At 43.1% G+C, this 24,127-nt stretch overlaps 2 protein-coding genes across 2 annotated transcripts in view; one reads left to right on the top strand and one right to left on the bottom strand.

Annotated features, from left to right (window-relative positions):
- Nucleotides 1–14,825: 14,825 nt before the first annotated feature.
- Nucleotides 14,826–17,675, bottom strand: FOXQ1 (forkhead box Q1). Its single transcript, XM_071553345.1, has one exon. The coding sequence runs from the start codon at nt 16,944–16,946 to the stop codon at nt 15,723–15,725; it is 1,224 nt and encodes a 407-aa protein (XP_071409446.1). The 5' UTR covers nt 16,947–17,675; the 3' UTR covers nt 14,826–15,722.
- LOC139670969 (uncharacterized) overlaps nt 16,945–24,127 on the top strand; it is a 58,077-nt gene continuing 50,894 nt past the window's right edge. Inside the window, exons 1-3 of the mRNA XM_071553125.1 lie at nt 16,945–17,726; nt 17,834–18,152; nt 21,614–21,653. Coding sequence (XP_071409226.1) covers nt 16,945–17,658 — 714 coding nt within the window. The 3' untranslated portion in view covers nt 17,659–17,726; nt 17,834–18,152; nt 21,614–21,653. The remainder of the gene's footprint in view (nt 17,727–17,833; nt 18,153–21,613; nt 21,654–24,127) is intronic.

The raw sequence follows: 24,127 nt of genomic DNA, 5'->3' as shown, positions 1-24,127 counted from the left end.
CAGCCCTTAATGTGCCAGAAGAAAGGAAACAAGTAGAGTCCTCACCTGCAAGCTTACAGGTAAACTGTCTCACTGGGGTATCCACTCTTATCCAAAGGAACTTCCTGATGGATAGAGCTGGACTTACAGCTGTGCACTCTATTTCCATGCTACAGATGTCATCTTCCTGTTGTAACAGTATAGCTGGTCATATTTTTTGCACTTTTCTTGACATAAAATTGCATAAGGATAGATATATCCAGGTAGATCTGCACTGCCTCAGATGCTGTCTGCAGCTTTTGCTAGAGGTGTCTGTGTAGGTCAGTGGTTCCAGAACTGAACTACCTAGAAAGCATTTGAACCCATATTTGGGAATCTGAATTGGTGGCCAGTTGTTGGGTTTCTTTTTTTTTCCCTCCTGAGAGGATGTAAAACAGATGCTACTACTACCAAAATCAGTGCCAGCTTAGATTTCTCAGCTCTGACAGGAGAACATGCCTGCTTATATTTCCTCCACAGCTCCAGTCTTTAAGTTCCACCAAAAAAAAAAAGGAATTCTACAACATGGGAAAAACTGAATGTCTGATCCAAAGCATGTTGAAATGTATGCAAATCACTATCATGGGCTTTGGATCAGGTCCTAAGTAAACTAATTCTTGGATTGTCACCTCTGGTCATAATGACCCTTTGTTCTGTCTTTTCAATGATAAATGATTATGTTATAATAAGCCTTATGTAATTTCTGGCATGAGACATCATATGAGAGGTGTAATCTTAGAAATACTCCAGCTAGTTTCTTGGGTTGTGTAACAAAAAATTATGGAATCTTGCTGAGTCTTGCTTTATTATTTTACAGCTCCAGGCTCTTACCCGTAGTAGCTTTACATGCTTGTTAATATTTAAGCTATCTTGTAGCTTGGGTAATTTGTAATAAGTTTTGTTTGGGCATTTCCTTTTCTTTTCCTTACTTTTTTTTATTTTTAAGTTTTTGTTTGTTTTCTTGTTACTGGAGCTTATATTAAACAAAAGTAGTTGTTGGGGCAAAAGGGGAAAGGTATGATGGATATTTTGTTCTTCTGAAAATGCTTTTCCTTGTTTTAATGACTTTTGACTGATAGAAAAACACGAATGTGAAATAGAAAGCTCTTCCAAAGCCCTCCTTGTGTGCGTCTCTAGTTAACTGGGAACATGCGGAACTGTTTTTCTCAGCAGATTGTACAGTGGGAGACATGTAGGTTTGCCATAAAGAATACTTTTATATAAAATACAGGTCACTCTTAAAGAGGTGGTTTTGCCTACTAAGACTAAAGATCTAGACAAGGTTTATTGAAACAAACAAGGTCTTCTTACTACAGAAAGGCCTCTAGAAAGGGCCCAAGGAATTTGGCCAATCTTTGCTGTAAGAAAGGTGGACAAGATATCCCTTGTTCCTGATTGTTTTGTCCTAACCTGCTTAACCATGAAATCTTTCTTTGCCTGCTAGTTAAGAAATAGGATTTTTCTAGTTCTATAATCAAGACATCTGTGTTCTGTCTTCAGGGACAGAAGAACAGCTCAAAATTAGAAAATTTTTGTGTAAAACTGGAGTTTTGGCAGGCCAGTGCTTCTGCTTATAGAGGTGGTAGGTGAGTCTTCAGGAATGGAATGTGGAGCTAGGAAAGATTCTGATATGGATGGTGTTGTCAAAGATCACCTGGAGAGGTTTCAAATATGACTTATTGCTAACCCCACCTTGTTCCACTAGCTTTCATGGTCTTCAGGGGGACCCAGACAGCCTGTGCTACAAGATCTACCAAATCCTGAGCTGCTTGCTTAAAGACAAAGGGTCAGCGTTACACATCTAATACTGATGACATACTCAGGTCCAACTTACCTGCCAAAGCTGGATTATGTCTGGCTTTCTGATATATAGCAAGTTTAAAGGCAAAAAACCTTTTAAGTAGGATCTGAAACAACACCACACAAGAGTGCTGCTTTGATTTTTCTAACGAAAACTAAAGGTCTGTATTCAGTTGCAATTGAAAAAAAACCAGTAGCAACAAGTAAAGATAATTTGGTCATGACTACCAATTCACTCTATTTGTATAATATGGGGTTGTGGTATACTCAGCTCTGAAACCCTGTATGTGGTTTTACACCCCTGTATATTTGCCACCACCTCTACCTCTCAAAACAACCATGTCCTGGTGGGCATCAGGCACAGCATCACCAGCTGGTTGAGGAAGGTGATTGTCCTGCTCTGCTCACCTTGAATATTGTGTGCAGTTTTGGGCACTGCACTATAAAAAAGATATTAAGCTGTTAGAGAGTGTCCAAAGGAGGGCAATGAAGGTGGTGAAGGGCCTTGAGGAGAAACCATATGAGGAGCAGCTGAGGTCACTTGGTCTGTTCAAGCTGGAGAAGAGGAGACTGAGAAGAGACCTCATCACTGTCTTCAACTTCCTTGTGAGGGGGAGAGGAGGAGCAGGCACTGATCTCTTCTCTGTGGTGACCTGTGACAGGACACAGGGAATAAAGTTGTGTCAGAGAAGGTTTGCATTAGATATTAGAAAAAGGTTCTTCACCGAAAGGTGGTTGGGCACTGGCACAGGTTCCCCAGAACAGTGGTCACAGCACCGAGCCTGACAGAGCTCAAGAAGTGTTTGGGTGATACTCTCAGGCATATGGTACGACTCTTAGGCAAGACTGAGAGTTGAACTTGATGATTGTTGTGGGTCTCTTCCAACTCAGCACATTCTGTGACTCTATGCAACAAGGTACAGTAAAGATAGAACAGCCTCACAAGTATGATCAAAATGAGGAGTTAATTTATTATAACTCTTCAAGAGATTTCTCATAAGGGGATTTAACACAGGTCTCAAGTTGTGAGAGAAGCTTTTAAGGGAATGGTAGCAAACATTTCCCAGATGACAACTATTGATCCTGTAGTCTGTTAACAGGTGGCATTTTCAGAGCAAAATAGCAAGGCATGCTTCTTTACATGAAACAAATCTGACTGTGAAATTGAACTGAAAAAGTTGGCATGGGCTCAAAAACCTGACAGGACAAACTTGTGAAGGAAAAGTTCTTCAAGGCCATTAAGAATAAGGATCCTGTTTGGGCTCAGAAATATACTAATCTTCATGCAGGATTAGGAAATACTGTTGTTGACCTTTCCCTAGCTATGGAGAGTAGATGTACTGGAAACAGGATCTTGTGCTAAGCAAACCTTTGCTTTGATGTAGATCAGGTGGATTTTTATATTGGACATACTTTAAGAGATTTCAGAATAACATAGCTTCCTATAAAATAATGCATAACAATTCTAACAATCTACCTTGGTGTTTCTCATGACATTTTCCACCAGTTACAGGTCAAGTGTAAAGATCTACATAGATTGGATGTAAATTTGGCCTTTAAATGAGATGTATTTGAGCTACACGTCATGTGCTGGAGTTCTCTTGGACCGAGCTGCCAGGGAAGAGGTAATTTGCCTGGCAGGACATGCTGGTCCTGATCTAGCAAACCTGTTTGCCCTGCTTGGGTCATTCAGCATCCCATACAGGTACAGGTTGGAAGATGTTGCCAGAGCTTGCAGGCTGAAGTGAAACAAATGGGACCCTGGGGTGCTGAACAGCACAATGACCTGTGCTACTCATGGTGCAGGTGCACGCTACTGTCCAGAAAGAGACATTCCCTTGCTTTCCCACATCAAAAGGATGGATTCCTTCTTTGTAGTGTCTGGGCTTTTCTCTGATTGCAGAATAAGAAACTGGCTCTACAAGTCTTTTTCCATACAAAACCTTATTTTTTTCATGGTCTGATTTACGTCAGTGAAACTTGGAGGTTTAAGATCAGATTTTTTGTAGCCATGAGCCCCATGCTCATAATTCAAATGTGACCAAATTTAACCCATATTTCTACTCTGTCATATTATGTGGCTTTTAACCAAGACAAACTTGTTTTTTCAGTGAATACAAAGGGGTATTTATTTGTGCAACCATAAACCCATGATATTCATGCTTTTTTGTCATGTAAGTGTAAAAGGTTTTATGAGTTGCCAAATAATTGAGTCTTTCATTTGTAGATAAAATTTTGGTATATTATTCAGATTGTATGTATGGATGGGCCCTTTGTTAATACTTTCATCCGATGATAATTGTAAAAATATTCGTGAGGTATTTTTCCTTATTTTGTGGGGAGTTCCTAAGTAAAGCAGGTACTGGAGTAAATAAAGCAAATGAAAAGCAGCACTATTTGTCGGCATTGCTCAGGTCTCTGAAAAATAAACCAAATTATAGTTGAAATGGAATAATTTCAAGTAAGATTTTCCCCCCTTATTAAAAATATAATTCTGGACCTGTTCTCCCTATTATTCTATGTTAATAAAAAAACCCCCAACACTGAGTTTTATTTAAACACTAAGTTTTTCTGTATGTTTGGTCTGTAGAACTAACAGAGGAAGGAGAGAGAGAGCGACTTATGCAAATAGGTTCACCAGTCAAATTTCTCTACTAGTCTCTATGTATAAATGTCTGAGTTCAGGTATGTTTTCAACCTGATATGGATGATCAACACTGTATAGTTATCACATATCAGTGTAACTTGAACAGTAGTAGAGTTTACGTGATACAAAATGATAACATATCTTGCATTGATGGGTAGAAGGGAACCCTTAGGGCAATACACTCAGAGTTGCACATGGTGATAAGAGTGTTTAGGTTGGAAACTTAGAAACCTCATGACTTGTGACTGATATGGTGTCAGGCAGAGCTGCAACAAGGCCTTCGGGAGACTAAGTTGTTCCCTTCTCCTTTCTCTGACTCCTTCCAGTTGCTTCTGTGTTTAGTAATTGGTTGTCCTGAGAGGCAGGAGTGGTTGGGCAAAGCTGGTATCTCTGCAGACATCCTGTGGAGTAGCTCTGGTTAGAAAAACATGAATCCATGACTCTCTGGACCTCGGGATTGTCTCCAAGGTCTCAGTCTTTATATATGATGGAGCAACTTTCCCCTATTTAGCTAAAGAATGATGAATCCCTGTCCATTGGTATCTGACTAAATCCTGCCTATTGTGATTCTTCCTGATGAATACATGTGTATTTTGAAGGTTTAGGGTTTTTTATTCTACCCATTGGAAGACCTGGTCTGTCAGATCTTCCAAGTGTTGCTCATTGGTTTCACCTCCCATTGGAGTCAAAGTTCTTCCTTTATTTATGGTAAGGATGGCATTATATGGACTTCTGGGTGGCATTGTATGAGGTGGAGACTTTGTTGCCTGTTAGGGGCAAACTTTGCAGAGTCTGTGGATGGGCTGTTAATGCACAAAAGTAGGCATGTTGTTTAACATATTCTTCATGGCATGTTGAGAACTTTAGAAGAATTGAATGCAGCCTGGCTCATGGCAAGCTCAGCACCTTGAAATCCCACTGGTTCCTCACAACCTACTGCAGTTGTGGCCTTAAGGGTTTTTTGCAAGAAGATGAAGATCCAGGAAAATAGTTACTATGCAAGTAATCAGCCTGTTCAGCACCTTAAGATCTCAAATTTGGCTCTTATAAGGTAAGTTTAAAGAAATGCAGCATAAAAATATGAAAACATATAACAAACTATCAGGTGAAAATGAGTTTTATGATTTTTTGGCTTTTTGCCAAAATGAGCCTCTTGCTCAAAATACAGTTTGATGTTAGTGTTTGAGCCTTCTTATTTGAATACTTATTTGGGCTTTTACTAATGCAGGGGACACAAAAATACCCCTTCTTGACACTGGTTGCTCAGTTTGGCTGGGGTTTCCCATTACCTTCTTTCCCAGACTATTTATAGAATGGCAATTAAGATTAATGTATAGCTGCTCACATTTAGATCCTGGCTCAGCTGGGTTTTCAGCCACTCCCAACAAGAGCTTAATGACTGAGATATGTAGTGCCCATGAGAACTCCTGCTGAAATCAGCTGGAGCTATCTGTTATGTAGATATGTGTTTATCTTGAAAAGAAATGTGGTTTTTGGTTTTTTGTTTGTTTTTTTTTTTTGAGCATCAAGTCTTTTTTCCTCATTTTGAAATGAAATTTTGAGGCTGGAGTCAAACAGAACACACTTCTCAGTCAATATATGGAAATATATTTTCAGTTTTTCTGTCTGTTCTTGCCATTGAATGGGAAATTTATCAAATAAATAATTTATGTACATTATGGGCATTCATTCCTAACATTCATTTTGAGGGGAAATATCCACACAATTCAAGTGTTTTACAGTTATTAGGAAGTGACAAAATACAATGATTGGTTTGTGCAGTTCATCATTGCTTACTAGCACTTGTGGTGTGTGTATGTGGGCTCAGCTGTGACTGGTATTGGTAGAAACCAAGTACATACAGCAGGCTGAGTACTGCATCTGTCATTTTGAGGAATGTACTCTAGCAATAAGTTTACAGTACCAACCTTCTTTTCATGTTGCAGATCCTTGTGATACTCCTGTGCTGCACTTGGAATAGTGATGTTTGATAGGTCCTGGTTATAGGCACAGTCTCTAGTTGTAGGATGCTACTTGTTGGCCTTGTGACAGGCTATGGATGGATGGTGCTTACAAAGGCAACCAACCAAAATAAATTGAACACAAACAGTGTTCAATCCTGTTTTGCAATCAATTAAATAAGAATGAGTACAACAATACGGTTTTGTCAGAGCTCATCACATCTGGAAGACCTGTAGGCACCAGCCTGCTAAGCTGGGCTTCTTGTTCTGGTGAGGAAGAGCAGAGCCATGCCAAAGGGAAGGGTCCCACAGCTTAGAGTATTATCTGAGTTACATTCAAGTCTGTGTGCATGTGACTGTTCAGAAATTGCAAAACCTCATTTCTTAAAGGACCCTGCAACAGGGTGTGGAAGACATTACAAGGAGCCTGACTTTTTAATTGCAATGTCCCCTGTACTAGAAAAGCTGCTGGTAAAGTAACATCTGCCTATGTTCCTAATAAAGCTAAATGCCACAAGTAGTTCAGCTGCAAAAAAAAACCCCAAATATGTCTTAATTTACAATAGGTTTTTATATATCCTCTCAAACTGGCTGCAAAGATTTAATGACTTTAGTTCTCCTATGTACATCTATAATACCATGACTTAAATATTTAAAACATCCATTCTCTTTCAGAGGTTCCTTTTCTCTCTTGGAATAAACCTCTTGGCTTCCACTGACTCAGGTCCCTGAGAGCAATATTCCTTTTAATTGCACAAGACTGTTTCTTTTCCACAACAATACTGGACAATGCAGGAATCCTACAGGAAGAAAGAGTGTGGTCCTTTAATTTAAATAGTGCACTGAATTAAAAGGTGCTAAAATAATGGTGTGCGACTGTCCAGGTTTTAAGTTATTAGCTTGAAGATGTTTTGTTGTAGGGGCTTTTATTAATATAACACACATTTATATGAAACTAGAATAGTTACTAATTGCTGATACCGCACTGTGACCTGAAAATGGCTTTTATGGTACTTCAGAGTAAGATAGTAAACTACAACGGATGTTAGCACACACACTATCTTTAGAATTGTATCCCATGTTCTTCTCTCTTATACAGACTCACTCATCCTACTAACAGGGCTTTTGGCATTGTTCCAGTGTTCATAAACCTGTGGGTGACCTGATTGATTTCTACCTTCTTCAGCTGCTTCCCACTTTGAGGACTTACCTCCACCCTGTAGGAGAACCCAGTATAATTTCCCAACATTCAGATCAAGTTATGAAAATTTACACCTTTCATATCTTTTCAGGCTAGCTAGACAAGCTTTTTGTCTTGAGCTTTCATCTGCAGAAGGAACAGAATGGTGTCTAACATAAATTTTACTGGTGCAAACATTAATTAAAGTTTGGGGTTTATATAGTTTGGGTAGTCTTACATATTTCCTCTGGTTGTTTGCAGTGGAGAGGAAGAAGTTATGACAGCAAGATGATAGATATCCTGGGCTTGTCAGGTCACCCGGACAGATTTGAACCTCTCATCCATGGTGAAAGAAACAATAATGTACAGAGGAAATTCTCCCTTGCTACCAGGAACAGTATGGGATGATGGAAAATTATTCCAAACAAAAAAAATCAATCTCTTTTGTATAGAGTAAAGAAATGGGAAGGAATGCCTAGTTCATGTGAAATAGAAAAATTCTAACCTGGATGTTTCTGAAGAGCTCTGACAAATGTTTTATTTTGTTATCTACAGAAGACACAAAAATACTCCACACTTCATTCAGGAACTGTCACAACTAGTGGCATACTTTAATTTTGCTTTGGCCAAGGTCTCAGCAGTGACTTTGCTGCAGAAAGGATGGGCTTTGGTTTAGGAAATCTGGGAAATACAGAGACCAGGTAAAATACAGTTTTACATACCTTATCCTCCCAATTCAGGGTCTAGAAGGAGAGATGGTCTCTGTAAGAGACTTGGGACAAAGTCATCTTACTAAACAACATTAAGGCATCAGAAGAGTCTAAGAAAGTTCTTTCTTTTTCTGCTCAATGTTTTATGGACTAGATTCAAGGGCAAAATTGCTTCACCTTCCTTAAGGATAGCCCTGGATAAGAGTGAGTAAGATAAGGGGGCAGAGGGAGGTGAGAGGGCAAGGCTGATTTTTTTGACTGAACACAACTATTGAAGTGTTACACTGAAGGTTTTTTTTTTTTTAGTTTTTGTGGTTATTGCTGAGAAGGTTGTGTAACTGCAGTCTGTACTCTGGATGCTTGGAATGTAATTTATAACTGCTTTGTCCTTCCTTAACCTGCTTCTTCTGGAGCTGGGGGGCGTGGGAAGAACCTGACATGACTCCAGGTATTGTGACACAGAAAGTTATGCCTTCACTGTGTTCTTATGACTAGTCAGAAAAAGATGCTTCAGAGAAGTTCAGAGAAACACAGAAATGACTAGGGGGCTTCCTGGACTGACTTATGAGGAATAAATTGGGAAAGTTGCTGCTGTACATCTGTACAGTTCTGCTAAGTGATTAATGGGGAATGTGATGATAACATACAGCTAATTGAGGCTTGTACATGTTAAAGCAAGGGGAGTAACTTTGGTGTTGCATGAGGATAAGTAATGAGCACATACCACTGTATTGAAGATGGCTGTGTGAAGTACCCAGCGCAATAGCAGTTGCTTGATATTTGTTAAGGAATAATACCAAAAGTTTGCTACTACCTGGTTGTGTAACTTAACTTTTCTAATGCAGAAAACCACATCTTAGTAGGATTTCTTTGTCATTGCTTAAGATGTTTTAAACAAAGCTACTAGATACTGCCTTATAAGTTATTAAAAATAAACTGAAAGAGACTATGCTGGATGGACAGTAAATTGGGCAATTTTAGAAGACTTTCATATCCACATTTTGGTAGATCCTTATTAGAAACCTTGGGAAACTATTTCTGTAGTAAGATGCTATGATTTTCAACAGTAAATGGTATGGAAGGAATTGAGATAAATAGTTTGGTGTCATATGTCTTTTGAAAAGCTGTAGGTAAACTCTGAGGTTTTACAGAAAAATGTCTTTTCAAAAATTTTTGCTTGGAATATTGAAGTCTATCTGCTTATTCGTAACAGCTGTTGATAAAAATATCAGATTAGGAAATTGGAGTCCCAGGTTTCTGCTGAAATTTTAAGATCTCTTAGCCAGGTAACTAAAAGATCTAGCAAATAAAAAATTAACTTCACAGAAGTAGTTTTGCTTAAGAGTCTTCTGTCCAGTGAATTAGCCTGGGCTACCACATGGAGCCACACAATGCCAGTAGTGAAGCCTAGGTTGACTCTGGTATGGTACTAATTAACATTGTTTCTCTACAGAGGACTAAAAATACTTTAGTAATAGTAAGGATAAACATGAAATACACTATTTATGTGAAGGGTTACTAGCTGACTGCCAGATTAGAGTTATACTCCAGTACCAAATTATTACTTTAAAAAACAACAGCAATTCAAACAGCTGAAATAAACCCATAGGACCCTAAATCAGCTAAATTATACTTATTAAAACATTTATGAACACATAAATACTGATTATAAACATGTACTCCATGAATAGTTATGATCGGGAAGCAACTACAGTGGAATTTTGAAAATCAGGTCAGCATATTTTTCTTATTTTTTCCCCCTCCCATATTTTTCCACCTTGTGGTCCTTGGTGCCACATATTCTGCTCGAGACATACTGAAGAGTAGAATTGTCTTGCTACATCTTGAATATTGTCTGCTATTAAGGAGAGAAAAGACCACACAAAAGCATTGCTTCTCCCTATAGCAAAGGAGTCTATTAGTAGGCCACGCTGCTTTAAAGAGCTCTGAAATTTTGAAATAGTTCATAACAAAGAAAACAATACCATGGTGCAAGAGCACAAATATGACAGTGTGTTCTCTCAATTCTTCCTCATACTCTTCCCCTCTGGTGCTGGAAAAGAGGACAAAGGCCTAGTCCATCCAGATCTATGAGGACATAACTTTCTGAAGGCAATAGTAATGTCTGACTACTGTGCAGGGCTGGAATCTATGCAGATTTGTGGCCTTCTGAAGCTGAAAATACATAACCTAAAGAATGATGCATTAATATAGGTTTGAATGTTTGGAAAAGACTAGATGCTCTGTAGCTATTTGTGTGATTTTATGATGGGGTATTGGGGCTTCATAATGTCTTTCCTGAAGCTGGTTATGAGATTTCTGAGTGTGTCAATGAAGCTAGGAGAATTTATTTAAGAGGAAAAGATTTCCTCTCCAGGATGTGAAGGAAAGATGGAACCCTCTTCACCCCATCATTAAAGAGATACTGTAGAGCTCAGCAAAGTTGGAATAGGATACAAACACGGTTATCAAAATCACAACTTAGTGTCCTGAATTTGTCTGGAGGTGGATTTCAACTTTGTTTTTATGTCTACTTCAGCAAAAAGCCTGGCACAACAAAATGACTGACTCTCTTGCCTGTTATTAAATGAAACACCTCCTCCAGCTCAATAAGTTGTGCAAAATCGAAGTTTGATTCCGAGGCACTACCCTTGTATGTAAGGCTGTGGTTGCTCTTATGTGGGCTTCTTAAGGCATGGTGTGAAAGATGAAGAGCCTATGAACCTGAGTCCTTTATATGTGCCTTTTTCTGTGGTGAAACTTCTCTTTGCTAAGGGTCTTCTGTGCCTGATACATCCTGCCCTTAAGCATCACCCTTTTGGAAAAGAGTTTACAGTAGAAAAATCTGACTAAATCCCAAGACTTAATCCTGTTCAACCTCTTTCACTCTTCTCAACATCTACGGTTGCACTTTTATGCTTAGAAACTTTCACTGAAGGTCTGTGTTGAACCAAGTCTTGTACTTCTGTGCTGAGATGGCTTTTGAATAAAATGACTAATTCAATTGTTTTCTTCCTGAATAAGTGTTAGGGATACTGGTGAACTACATATCCGATCATTGGAAGGGTAAGCTGAAAGCAAGTTTCAGGCTTCATCAGATCTTGTTGGTGAAAAATGGGGTTAATTAATCTGATGGGAAAATAACACCATCAAAATGCTATCACACTGGCATATCTCCACTAAGATACAAGAGTAACACACTTGGTCTCCACTATAGAGGAGAATAGGTACAGTATTACTGTATTATCCTGCTCCATGGACTCTAGGCAAGCAGTTACCTACTGATCACTTTTGCAAGCTTATTTCTTCTGTGAGTTCATGTTTGGCAGCTATTAATTCCTGAAGTGCACAAACTTCTTAGAAATCTCCTTTATATTAATTCAATCTTAATCCATGAAGAAGTTTATGCAGTTCTTCTGCTCACTAGGTTAAAATCTTAAGAGGTTTAGGACTAACATTATTCAGGGTAACCATTTTATCATTATCTGCCATGGAGTGTGTGGGGGGACAGGATAGGGAGAAGCTGCCCAAAGTATTTGATGAAAATATTTTAATTATCAGGTATGATTTTTGTCTTTAAAGCAAGTTAAAACATTCAAAGCCCCAAAGACTGATGAAACAGTTAGAGTGGGGTAAAAAAAGTCTCAGGAACAAAAAATATTTATTTGGAAAGCTAAATCCCTTTTCAAAAATGCACTTAAAACCAGAGGCCAGTTTGACTCTGAATTTGTATGCAATCCTGCTCAGGCTGGGGTTTTCACCAAGTGCACAAAGAAACTGCAGAGGGGTTGAAGGAGCCAGCATGGGATGTTTTCAGGTCCTCTCTCGTGCTGATGAAAAGGCGGTTTTGCTCCCTATTCCAGCCAGGCTTTCTGTGCCACTGATCTAACTTTTGCCTATGCAGCATGTAAAATCTCTCAAGTATCACAAACTACACCCATCCAACAGATGCTCTGGGTGATGCAGACAGTTGTAGGGCTGAAAGAACAGCGTGCCAAAGTATTGGCTTGCTGCTGGTGTGTCAAATATCACAAGGAAAAAGGCTTTGTCTCTTCTGTCATGCTGATTTATTACACATTTAGAAAGACAAAGTACCTAGGCACACAAACATCGCTGTTTTGGGAAGGTTTGCGAAATGGTTAATGCGCTTGTTTCACACAAAAATGTAAAGTGTTGGTTCTCTGATTACCTACTGCGGGAAAGTGTTTGGACAGGTGCTGTGTTTCACCAGCCGTCTGTCACAGCTGACAGCTCGGATTTATGGCTGTGCACCAGGGCTGGCCGTCCCCCTTCGCCGGCTCCACTCCGGGTCCCGGGCGGGGGCTGCTGGCCGGTCCCTCCCGCCCCTCTGGCCGCTCGGGAGCGGCGTGTGACCGCCTCTGCCGTGTGCCCGGGGCGGAGTGACAGAGACACAGGCGGGTTTTTCCTTCCCGTATGTTCACCTGCGTTTGGATTAACTGCTCCCGTCCCCCTGCTCGGGAAACCCGGTCATGGGCTGAGCAGTATTGCAAATGGGGCAATTTCCACCCAAAGGTCAACAGGAGGAAACTCGTCTCTTGTCTTCGCTTTGGAGGATGATGCTCAAACAGGAGGAGGCAGATAATGCTATATCTTTCAGCAAGCGAAAGCCCTGCAGCCCCGCCGCCGAGCAGGCTCCGGAAAGCGGGCGGTACCTGACCGCTCTCCCAGCGCCCCGCCTCGGAACCCCTCAAATCGTCATGTCGACCTTCTGAGGAAATACAAACATGGACTAAGAAGGGACCGCGAGGACACAGATACCCCTGATAATGCACTGTTGACGTGCGCTTCTCGATATATCAAAAAAATCGAATTTCATAGAAAAATACAAAACACTTATTAGCAAGGCACATCTCGAACTCTGTGGGCTTTTAAAATTTTTTTAATGCTCTAAATTTTTAATGGAAAATGGACTTTTTTAAAAGTAAAAAGCCCAGTGTCATCCTATTAAACATACGTTTACACACAAATTCATCGCTATTTGCACTTAAATACATCCGATTAAAATACCCACTTGTGGTTGTAATAACAAATTCCACTTTCCGCCAAGGTGCTTTTAACATACCCTGAAATCTGATCTTTACAGATCGACAAAATCAAAAGATACTGCTAGTTGCATACTGACAGGTCATGTGGACTCCTATGAAAAAAGAGAAGGTAAAATACAAGCTAGAGGAAAGGGTAGATTATAGAAGGGTACATTAATATTTGCACAGAGCCTTGAAGGCAGAATGATGTCGAAATAGCGTGTGTGTGTATGTGTGCATGTGCGTGTGTACATAAAAACCAATTCCTTCAAGGGCTGGATTACTTCATACATTAGTCACGAATCTCTCGCAATGTTCTGATGAATGTTATGGTCTGAGCTAAACACACCGTGAAATCTGCTTGAGCTGTATTGAAACAAGTCAGTGTTTTCAGCCGCAGATTGTTCTATTAGAAGCTTTCCCTTCATAACACACCTTCGCTATTCAGAACTACTTTTGTGAATAGGATAGAACCTATTCAGTGGCTGAGCCTCGGTGCTGAGGGAAGGAGAGAGAGAAAGTCCAGGGTCCGAAATAAGTGTAATTCAAAAAAGAACAACCAGCACCTAAAATTCTGCTTGTCATCCTTTGTTTAGGTGATCTGTGATTACAGAAGACATGAAGAGGAAAAAGCCTGCCGATTTTCATACCTTTTAAAAGTTTAATTAAAACAAACAACCAAACAAAAGAGCCCTAAATTATCATTTCGGAACTCATATAAATTCTTCGAGCCCTGGGACGCCACTAATTTATAATAAGTGCAGTTAGACCCCTAACCTTTCCTTTTTCAGACTTAACCTTTCTGAGGCTTTCCTGATCACTTCAGACAATATGAATCAGCCTTAACATAATACCCGTCGGAAGAAGGTAAAGTGTGCACACTTCTTATTACGAGCAAATACTCCCTAGTCTTCAGCCCGCCGAGGTTTTGCCCGCTATAGGTGCCAGTGGGGCTGCCTCCATCAGAAGCAGCCGGAGCCCCGTAGTACCAATGACCTTCCTGAAGAGCGTTTTCTTTGGACCGAAAGATAACAACAGGATTACATGTCGACTGCTGTCCTTTGTGGGGGGAAAGAAAAGGAAAATAAAAAAGAAGAAAACAAAGAGGCAGATGATCAGTATTTTCACAGGCTGCCCACCCAAGTCGGGCAGTCTGGCTGCAAATCTACCTGCCTGCAAAACGCCAGCTTTTCTGGAAGGCTGAGCTCCGGCGCGAAAAGCTAATCTTACTCGAGGAATTGCAGAGGACTTCCAAACCTGGCATCAGCCCAAGAGGAGAACCTTTCTCACGTCCCGTGACCAAAATAAGGCGGGTCCGTACGTGGCATCTCTACCCGCCGGCAGGGATGGGGATGAAAGGCCGGGCAGTCCGGCTGCCCCCGGAGCCCGGGCCAAGCTTCTCGGCTAAGGCTGTCTCACGACAGGCTTCCCTCCCTCCTCACCAGCACAGACATCACGCTCGTGTCCTTATTACCGTCTTTATTTGGGGGCAGCTTTTATTCAGGGTAAGGAGAAAGGAAAAAAAATTGAAAAAACCACGATGGCCGAGCGTCAATAAAATGCACACGCACATATATTATATACAAACACAGAAATAAAATAAGAAAAAAATTACTCTTCTCTTTCCGGTAGCAGTGGTCTCGACCATAAATCTAGAACGCCAGCCAGTACAGAAAACAACTGACATTTCCTTGAGCTCTTTCCCCTCTCCCATCCCGCCCCCTCCCACCCCAATAATTAATTAAAAAAACTGCACTTTCTTTGTGTTAAAAACACTGCTTTTATAAATAATTTAATGTCCTGCCTTCCCACGAAATGCTAGTTGCCGAACAGGAGAAAAGATTTCTTTTGGCACAGTGATGCATTGCTTTGCAGTACAGACCTACGGTTCCAAGGCAGCCCCCGGCCCCCTCCCTTCCTCTCTCCCTGCTCTTCCCGGCAGGCTCCCCGGGCCCTGTCCCTCCACCCCACCCTCCCAAGCGCACAGCGCATCCCCCGTACCCCTCCGCGGGGCACCCCTCGCTCTTCTACCCAAGGCTTCGGTAGCAGGAGATGTGGGAACAAGAGGAGGGGACAGAAAGGAGATGGCGAGGGACTGGCTGAAGTCAAGTAGTCTCAATGAACAGTAAGAAGCACTTGAGGCTCATGGCTATGTCCAATCTGACAGCTGATTTTTTTCTTTTTTTTTTTTCCTTTTGGTTTAAGTTAAACCCACTGTCTTTTCACTAAGGCACAGTCACCGAGGCTTTTGCTTGGAGGCTTTGGTCGCCTCTGGAGTTAAAGTGCGGGATCCAGAGCCTCCTCCTTTCCCCCTCCACGCCTCCCCGGGCAGGTCCCTCGCAGGGGAGGAGGGGGGCTCCATTAAGCTCGCGGGGTCTCCACGGCGTACGGATGGAAAGAGGCCGAGCCCCTCGCCGCCAGCGGCAGCGGCCCGGCCAGCCGGAGGGGGCCGTAGAGCGCGGAGCCAGGCGGCGGCCCCCGCCCGCCCTTGGCGAGGGTGGCCGGGAAGAGCGGCGCCCGCGGTCGCTCCGCCGCCGGTGGCGGCGGCTCCCCCGGGGACAGCGCCTGCCGCCCGCCCCCCAGCAGCAGCGGCGACGGCTCCCCCAGCCCGTAGGAGCAGAGCTGCAGGAGGCCGCCGCCGTAGAGCGCGGCGGCGGGCGGGGGTTGCGCGGCAGGTGGGTAGGGCAGCAGCGGGTAGGGGCCGGGCAGCAGGTGCGGGGGCGCGGGCGGCGCCGGCCAGAGGAGGCGGGCGTGCGGTGTTGGCGGCGGCTGCGGGGCGGCGCGGGGTCCCGCCGGCCGCTGGAGGAGGCTCTCGATGGCGAAGGAGCTGGAGAACTTGGCGCTGCCGCTCGCCGCCCTCGCCCCGCTGCCCCCCGCCGCTGCCTCCTTGGCACCCGGCGCGCAGTTGCAGGGCGAGGAGGCGCAGCAGCACCGCGGGGAACCGCCGGGGGACGCGGCGCTCGCTCCGACCGCATCCTGCGGCGCTTGCGGCGGGGCGGCGGCGGCGGGGCGGGCGGGCTGCGGCGGCGGGGCGGCGCGGCTGAGGCGCTTGCGGCGGCGGCGGAAGACGCCGTCGGCGAAGGTGTACTCGCTGCTGGGGTTGAGCATCCAGTAGTTGTCCTTGCCCCAGGGCCGCGCCGGGTCGCGCAGCACCTTGACGAAGCAGTCGTTGAGGGAGAGGTTATGGCGCACCGAGTTGCGCCAGCCCGTGTAGGCGCCGCGGAAGAAGGGGAAGCGGCTCATCAGGTAGTCGTTGATCTCGGCCAGGGTCAGACGGCCGCCGGCCGAGTCGCGGATGGCCATAGCGATCAGCGCGATGTAGGAGTAGGGAGGTTTCGGCCGCCGTGTGTAGGGTTTCCCCTTGGCGCTCTCAGCCGGCGGCGGCGGCGGCGGCTGCGGGGTCGAGGGCGGCGGGGGAGGCTGCCCTGGGCGCCCGACCCCGCCGCCCGGGCTATTGGCCGCGCAGTCGCCGTCCGAGCCCAGTTCGCTCTCAGCCGGAGCCGGGGAGAGCGAGCCGCTGCCTTCCTGGTCGCTGCCGGAGCTCAGTTTGTCCTCATAGTGCTGCGAGAATACCTCCAGCTTCATGGCGGCGGCGCCGGCGGCCCCCCCGCACCCCGCGGCTCCTCTGGGCGGGCGCGACCCCTGCCCCTCGGCGCGGCCTCAGGGGAGGCGGCGAGGAGACCCAGTCGCTTTCTGCCTCCGCGGCGGCTTGGACAGCTCCGCGGTGACTGGCAAGGCGGGCAGGGTAGCGGGGCTCTGCGCCCGCCTCAGTCAGCCGGCCCGGGGTCGCTGGCCCCTTCCCGGCCGCTGGGCGCCCAAGGACGGGCAGTGGTGCCCTGCCGCCCGATTCCTCCGGCTTTCTACCTCTTTCTCCCCCAGCGGGGCGCTCGCTCTCTTTTCTCCCCCCTTTTTTCTCCTCGCTCTTTACTCTCGCTGCTCCATGGGACTGAAGGAGAGGGACGAGGTGGCCCCCGTGGAGCCGGCGCGAGAGGACGGGCGGGCGGGCAGCTGTCGGAGCCGGGTCTTCTCCGCGTTCGCCCGAGCCCGGTCCTTGTCGGGGGCGCTGCCGCTGTTACCGTTCGGCGCTCCCCGGGCGCGGCGAGAAGCTCTCGAGGGCCGTCGGGGTTACTCCGCTTTCTCCGGCTTCGACCCGCGTCAGTGCCTGGACGTCGGGCTGGCTCTTCGCTGCGACGCGGGCAGCAGCCGGGTTATTAGGGTTATTAATGTTAATGTCATTATCTCTCCCTTCCCCTGTGGTTCTGTGTCTCTCCACCACTTTCAGACCAGCCCATTATAACGCCGGGGAGAGGCGGAGCCAGGACAAAGATCTGAAAGGGTGGTGGGTGGAGAAGCAAGGTAGCAAAGGTGGGTATGCCCTAATAAGCCGTATCAGAGCCATAATTAGCCAAGATGACAGCGAGGTCTTGTTGGAAAGTTATTTTACGAAACTTGATTGTATTTTCTCCTGCCAGGTCCCTCCCCTTCCTGGGTATTTCGAACGAAGGCGCAGTTCGGCGCGATTTCGCAGAGCCGGCCCGTCTACCAGGTGTAAAATGCAGAACGACTTATAGGTGGCAGAGCTGAACCTGTTACGTACAGTGATTTATTTTAATAACGCTGTGTAAAGCAACAAGTTGTAATATGACAGCTCAACAACCTGCTGGAAAATAATACATGGCTTCGCAGTTGTGAATTCCTAATGATTTATGTAGCCTGACAAAATAGTTTCAGTCCTGATCCGTCTTTTCCTTCTGTCATAACACACCTGGTACAGAGGTATAATGGGAACAGGTAGGCAATGCTTTGGGGTTTTGCTACAAGAGATTTAGTCAAAACTTTAACCTTAGTTTTAGATGTGTTACTGTCCATATTAGTAGCATTACTTGATCTCTTCCGAATGGTGTGTTTGCAGCCTCTCTTACAATTGTCACTCTCCAGTTAAACCTTCTATTGTGTGTGTGTTTTTTTGTCTTTTTTTTAATAGTAATTTTAACTTTTTTTTAACACTGTGGATCTATAAAATTTCTGTAAAACCTGAGTCAAAAAGTATTTAGTAGTTTTATCCAGACACTTATCTTTCTAGAAAAATCAGTTGTTGTTTTTGGGTTTGTTTTTAGGTTTAAGTTATCAGGATTTTGCTTTCCTTCAGATGTTTTTCTCCTTCAACATTATGCTAGACAGAACATCTTGACGAAGAGAACTATATGGCAGTAGCTTCTCTGAAAACTCCCTGTTCAAAGTCAATTGCAAAACATCATTTGACTTCATTCGGCAGTAGCACCAGTCTACAAAACAATAACAGAAACATCAGCAGAAATCTAGTGTGGTGCTTATGTTTTATTTCTCATATATACACTTTGAATTCTGTGCCCTGGAGTAAGAGTTGGATTGCTCCATATTTTCCAAAAGTAGTCTTTCCAAATCTGACCTTATTTTAGAATGAATACGTGATGCAGAGTCACTCTGGTTAGGACAATGCCATTGCCATTGTGGTCTGGCTGTCAAGAAGTATTGCAGATGATGAAAAAAGACAGGTTTAAGAGACTAAGAGTAGGAACAAACAGTGCTTCTTTCTATCTCAATCTTTCTTGAATAGAATATATGTCCACACACACACACCTGCATTTTGTTTCAAAGCTTTGCCATTTTTTCAGTCTTCGTGAGTCTTACATGGTAAATACTAAACACTGAGAGGTTCCTCTGTCCTTCTGGCTGTACTCTTGACAACGTTGATAGTAACAATACATTTGATACCTTATTGTTCTCACTAAAGCTGTACCAACTCAGAAAACCAGGCAATTCAGAAAGGCAAAAATAAGAGGAGGGAGACCTCTCTTGGCTCCTTGTTGTTGTTGTCTCCATGTAATGTAAACCTAAATCTTTCAGTAAAGTGTTGTCTTAACTGTAGGTGCCAATGTTTGTGTTTAAGGGTATGGGAAAAAGGTATCATTCCTTCCAAAACTCATATTTTCTAAGATGATGCCAGTGGCAAGGGTAGGTTTTTTTCCTCTTCCTGCTTTTGTTGTAAATAGCACTGAAGTAGCGATGATTTGCTAACTTGCCTTTGATGTTTATTTTATTACCGTTCCACTATTTGTGTGGAAAATGTACACATTGTCTCTTATCTTTATTCAAAGAACTTAAAAAGTCATTCAAATGCTGTAGGTAAACACGTCAGACATAACAGAAGCTTTTTCACAGCCATACTTCAAGACTAGGAGTGGATGGCAAAGCTGGTTTTGCAAGATTTAAGAGGGGACAGAAGCTTGTACTCAAAATAATACAAAGATAGCTATTAATGGCTGGGAGGAGGAAACCTTTCTAAGATCAGCACACATTCTTGTTGTGGCTCAAGTCCTCTTTGGCTTCTCTGAGCCAGTGCATGTTGTAAACTGTGCCTTGAAATCTGTGGTGGCTCTCACCTGAGAAAACATGTGAAGATGCTTGAGAAAGGGCTGTACGTGGTTTCAACAGAGCCTTCTTGGCGTGAGTGAGAGCAATGTCAAGCCCATTGCTGTTGCTGCCCATGAAACTACAAGCAAAGTTGTAAGAAGTGGTGAAATAGGTCCAACTACTCCTGTCTCTCACCACTGAGAGTATATGTAACCTCAAGTCTTTTCCTGCTATAGTTTTTTAAAAGGCACAATATCGCCTTCAGGTTTATAAAGATTAACACAATCATCGGAAAAACTGATTCTGTTAAGTAAACTTCACATCAAAAGCACTTTGATGTGCTGTATTATAGCAAAGCCAAACACCCCACCTCCACCACCCCAAGAAAAACCTCCAAAAACCTCCAGTGAAGCACTGTAAAGAAAATCTAATTCTTTGTTCTAAAATGAAATGTCTCTTCCTCTTTAGATCAACAGAGCAGGACTTTTTGATGCATGACCCCCTCTTTTCCTACCCAAAACAGTACCCGGTCAAAGACAAATGAAGAAATGTGAATGGTTGCTTGAAAATCACACACTTAGCTTTGCTTTCCATTTTCTGTAGTATTTGGCCCATTGAATTCAGAAATATTGAGAGTGTTCCAATAGATATTTGGAAATAAGGTAGTGTAGTGCTTTGCAGTTTGCTCAAGCTAGGAATTATAAAAATATTCCTAACTAAATGTAGCAAAATGCTACACTCTCTGGTCGTTGTGGGTATATTTTTGGTTAACCCAGTTATGTAGTCTCCATGGTATTTTGAACCATGGAGACATAGGTTTCTCAGTTCAGCAAACATGCAAAGGTGTATCACAATAAGGTCTTGCTTCTCAATTTTTTTAAAAAAATATTTATTTTAAATTCTTTTCACCCCATCCTTTCCTACGGTCTTTTCTGCCTTCTGTCTCTCCAGACCACTGACTAGATTAGAGAGGGTTTCCTTATAAGATCAAAAGGGCATAACTTGTCAATAAAGGTCTCTGTGGTGACTGAGAAAGTCCTATAGTTAGTGGTAGGCAAGCTTATTTGTGCATCTGAGATGTCCAGCACACCAGCTGGAAAAAGTGCTTCATCATCTCTTCTCCTTCTCCTGTGGCAAAGCTGCAAGAGTGTACTGCCTTGCCAGGAATGATGAAATTGGACAATGCAATACACTACATGAGCAACAACAGACCAGTTCAAAGAGCTTGCTTTGGATGGGCTGCTCACAGCAGATGTGCCTAGCATGCATAAATGAACTACAGAGTCTGTGAAGGTTGGCTAATTGCACTATGTATATTTCTATAGTTGAAGGAAATCCAGCTAGAGACTGAGCTGTAAGAAAGGAGGTTAGTGGAAATTCCTTTAGACCTTGAGAGGAAGAGTTTGATCACTGAAGCAGAATGCATGTCTGTGTGAATTCCCTTATTGGGAAAGATTGGCACTTTTTCATAAGGACAGCCATACCCTGTGGGTAGAGATTTTCTCATGTCTTTGGCAGGTACTGAGAGCTGAATTTACAATGGGGAGTTCCATGTCAACTTCATTTCATGCCGTCTTTATTTTCTTGGAAGCTGTTGCTCAGAATAAAATTTTCCCATGCCGAAAGCTTAGTATCACTTCCTCCCTGTGTGTACTTCATGTTCCATTAAAAAAGTGCATTTAAGCAATTTTTTTTCCTACAGAGTCCTAGATTTTGACAGAATGGGCAGGGACAGATTTTCTCCTATGAAGACAGTGACTTTATTGCTCTTGATACTAATGCTTAGTGCTGGAGAAATAATTCCAGGTTCCTACACTATTCTTTTCATTAAGAGGTCTCAGAGCTCTCCTCTTTTACAGGCAATGAAGAATGAAGGAGGGTCCTACTGAAAATATTTTGGTAAGTTGGTTGCTACCTTGTCTGTAGAACTGAGCTCTTTGGAGCCTTTGTCCTGCACAGTATCTGCTGAGGAATCCACCACAAGGCCTCATCAGAAAGCATTGTACCATGGTGCAAGGAGCTGTCAAAAGGGAGGTTGTTCTGTCCTAAGACTTAGATAATTTATAGCTAATTCTCTTTTTTCTAGTGCTATGTTAGGCATCAGGGGCTTGAAGGGGGTTCCACACCAGCATAAGAGGAACCTCTCTGGATTATATTGAAGCTGTGCAGTCTGAGAAAGTGCATAACATAAAAGAGTGCAGGGTAAGGTTAAATCAAAACAGTATTTACAACATATTTTGTGAGGTCTTAATTCAGTAACTGTCCCCATAGGCTTTTCTCATAGCTGATTGCCTGGTTTCACATAACTGCATCGAGAGAGAAAATCCAGATGATGCTGGATTCATAAGTCCATAGACTTGAACGTCTCTTCAAGGAGATTTTTCTTACAATAAAAAAGAAACTGATATTGGAAGGCAGCACACATTTTGATAAGCCTGGGTGCCACTGTCAGAACAGAATTGCTTACAAAGAGACAGACTCCACAACAATTAGAAGTTTTGCTGTGTTATGTTTGTTGTGAAGTTATGATGCAGAAGCCATTTGGTGAAATTCTGTGGCTCTCTGCCAGGAATAGTGAATGTTTTTTGCTACTGGTGCCAAACAAACTTAAAAAGAAACCATCATAGCTTGTTATTGTTGGTGCCAGACCAAATATCTGCTGGCGCCAAACTTGGTATTGATGCCAGAGGCTTGCTATCACTGGCCCATGATATGAGGAAACACCAGCTGAGCTGTTACAATAGTCTCTTATTGCCTTCAAGTCCATGCATCGATGGAGTGGAATGAACAACTTCGTAAGAGAAGTACAGCATAATTAACCAAGAGATGAAGGACTTCGAATATGTGAGAGAGAGTAATTGAACTTTGCTAGCCCTTTCTGGAATACACCTAAGCCAGCTCAAACCCACATATATTTTACATGGGCAAACAGTGACTAGAGATATGAAGGATATGTTTCAATTCAACTAAGTTAAGGAACTATTTATAGCACTGTGGAACAACAAATTAGTCACCTTGCCAATAATATTCCGTTTGAACAGCAATAAGTATTTAACATTCTTACTTCTGGGGTGGATTTCTTTTGTTGTTTCTTTGTTTTCAAAAAAGCTATTTCTGTGTGGAATCCCATGATTTATATAAGCATTAGCCAAATCCATAAATAAACAATGATGTACAAGTCTTCTTGATTTTCTTTTCTCCCCAACCAAGTCAACTGCAATGTAATGGAGCTACTTGGGAGCAGGTTGCTGACAGCCAGACCTTCCTGTGCCAGGCAGGATTTGGCAGTATTGCCACTAAATTATATCTCTCTCGTGCATTTTCTGTCCCCTGATTTCTATGTTCCGTCTTCCTTCCCTTCAACTCCCTGGAGAGCTCCAGAACACCATTGGTATCTTTGAAAATCGGGTCCATTTTGCTGCTTGCTTACTCCTGGAACATGTAACATAATTACAGGGTACATCCATTACTGTACCTCAGGCGGTGGGGGATGGGGATTTATATTCCCCAAACTGTGTTCCAGAAACTGGATATGTTTTCAGCCCTTTTCAGATGGCAAAGAAATTCAGTAAAACTTGGGGAGCTGTTTCTTCAGTCGCTGCATATCTAACAAAATCATTGGTTTGTTTGAGTTGCACGCACTGTGTATCTGATTTTCAGGTCCTAGGTGAGTTCTTAAGGGATTAGTTGAGTTTCAGGCTCTTGAAGGTGTGAATAAACATCCTGTTGCCTCACACCCATGAAATTTCTTCCCTAAAGATGTCAAAGTGCTTTGTGCGGAATGTTGCTGTTTTGATTCTGTATGTAAAGATTTTGAATGCGTTGGCCAAACTTATATGATCTAACATGGGAATAGGACATGGGTTTTCTAATTCCTCCACAACTGTTCTACCCACTAACCCTGTTGTTTCCCTGAATCTTAACATATACTTGACTAGATTAATAATTAACCTCCAAGTGGGGCACTTTGAAGCACATGTAAAATGAAACCAAACACTTGTCATGGTTTTTAGTCATACCAGATTTGCAAGTAGGGTGTGTTTAAATGATCCAGGTAGATAAAGTCTTGTTAATTTAGATTAGAGTAAAAGTCAGTGCCTTATCAAAGCAAGTGACTAATTAGGAAAACTATTATCTTTTGGAAAAGAAACAGTTGAACTATCACTCAAAATTATTTTAGCTAATTGAACAGTACTAGTATATATGCTGAATAAAGACTCATGCTGCCTCTGGGAAAGGAGGAAGACAGAGAGCTTTTCCCAGGAATTGCTGGTGTTTTGGGTTTGGTTTTTTTTTTTTTTTTATAATTTTCCTTTTAGAAACTTAACAGTAATTGTCATCATTGGGTAAACATGGGGAAGGGAGGAGAGTCC

Source organism: Pithys albifrons, chromosome 4 (genome assembly GCF_047495875.1).
Source record: "Pithys albifrons albifrons isolate INPA30051 chromosome 4, PitAlb_v1, whole genome shotgun sequence".
Classification (NCBI taxonomy): Eukaryota; Metazoa; Chordata; class Aves; order Passeriformes; family Thamnophilidae; genus Pithys; species Pithys albifrons.
Note: the sequence above shows the minus strand (reverse complement) of the source record. Positions and strands in the feature narration are given on the sequence as shown.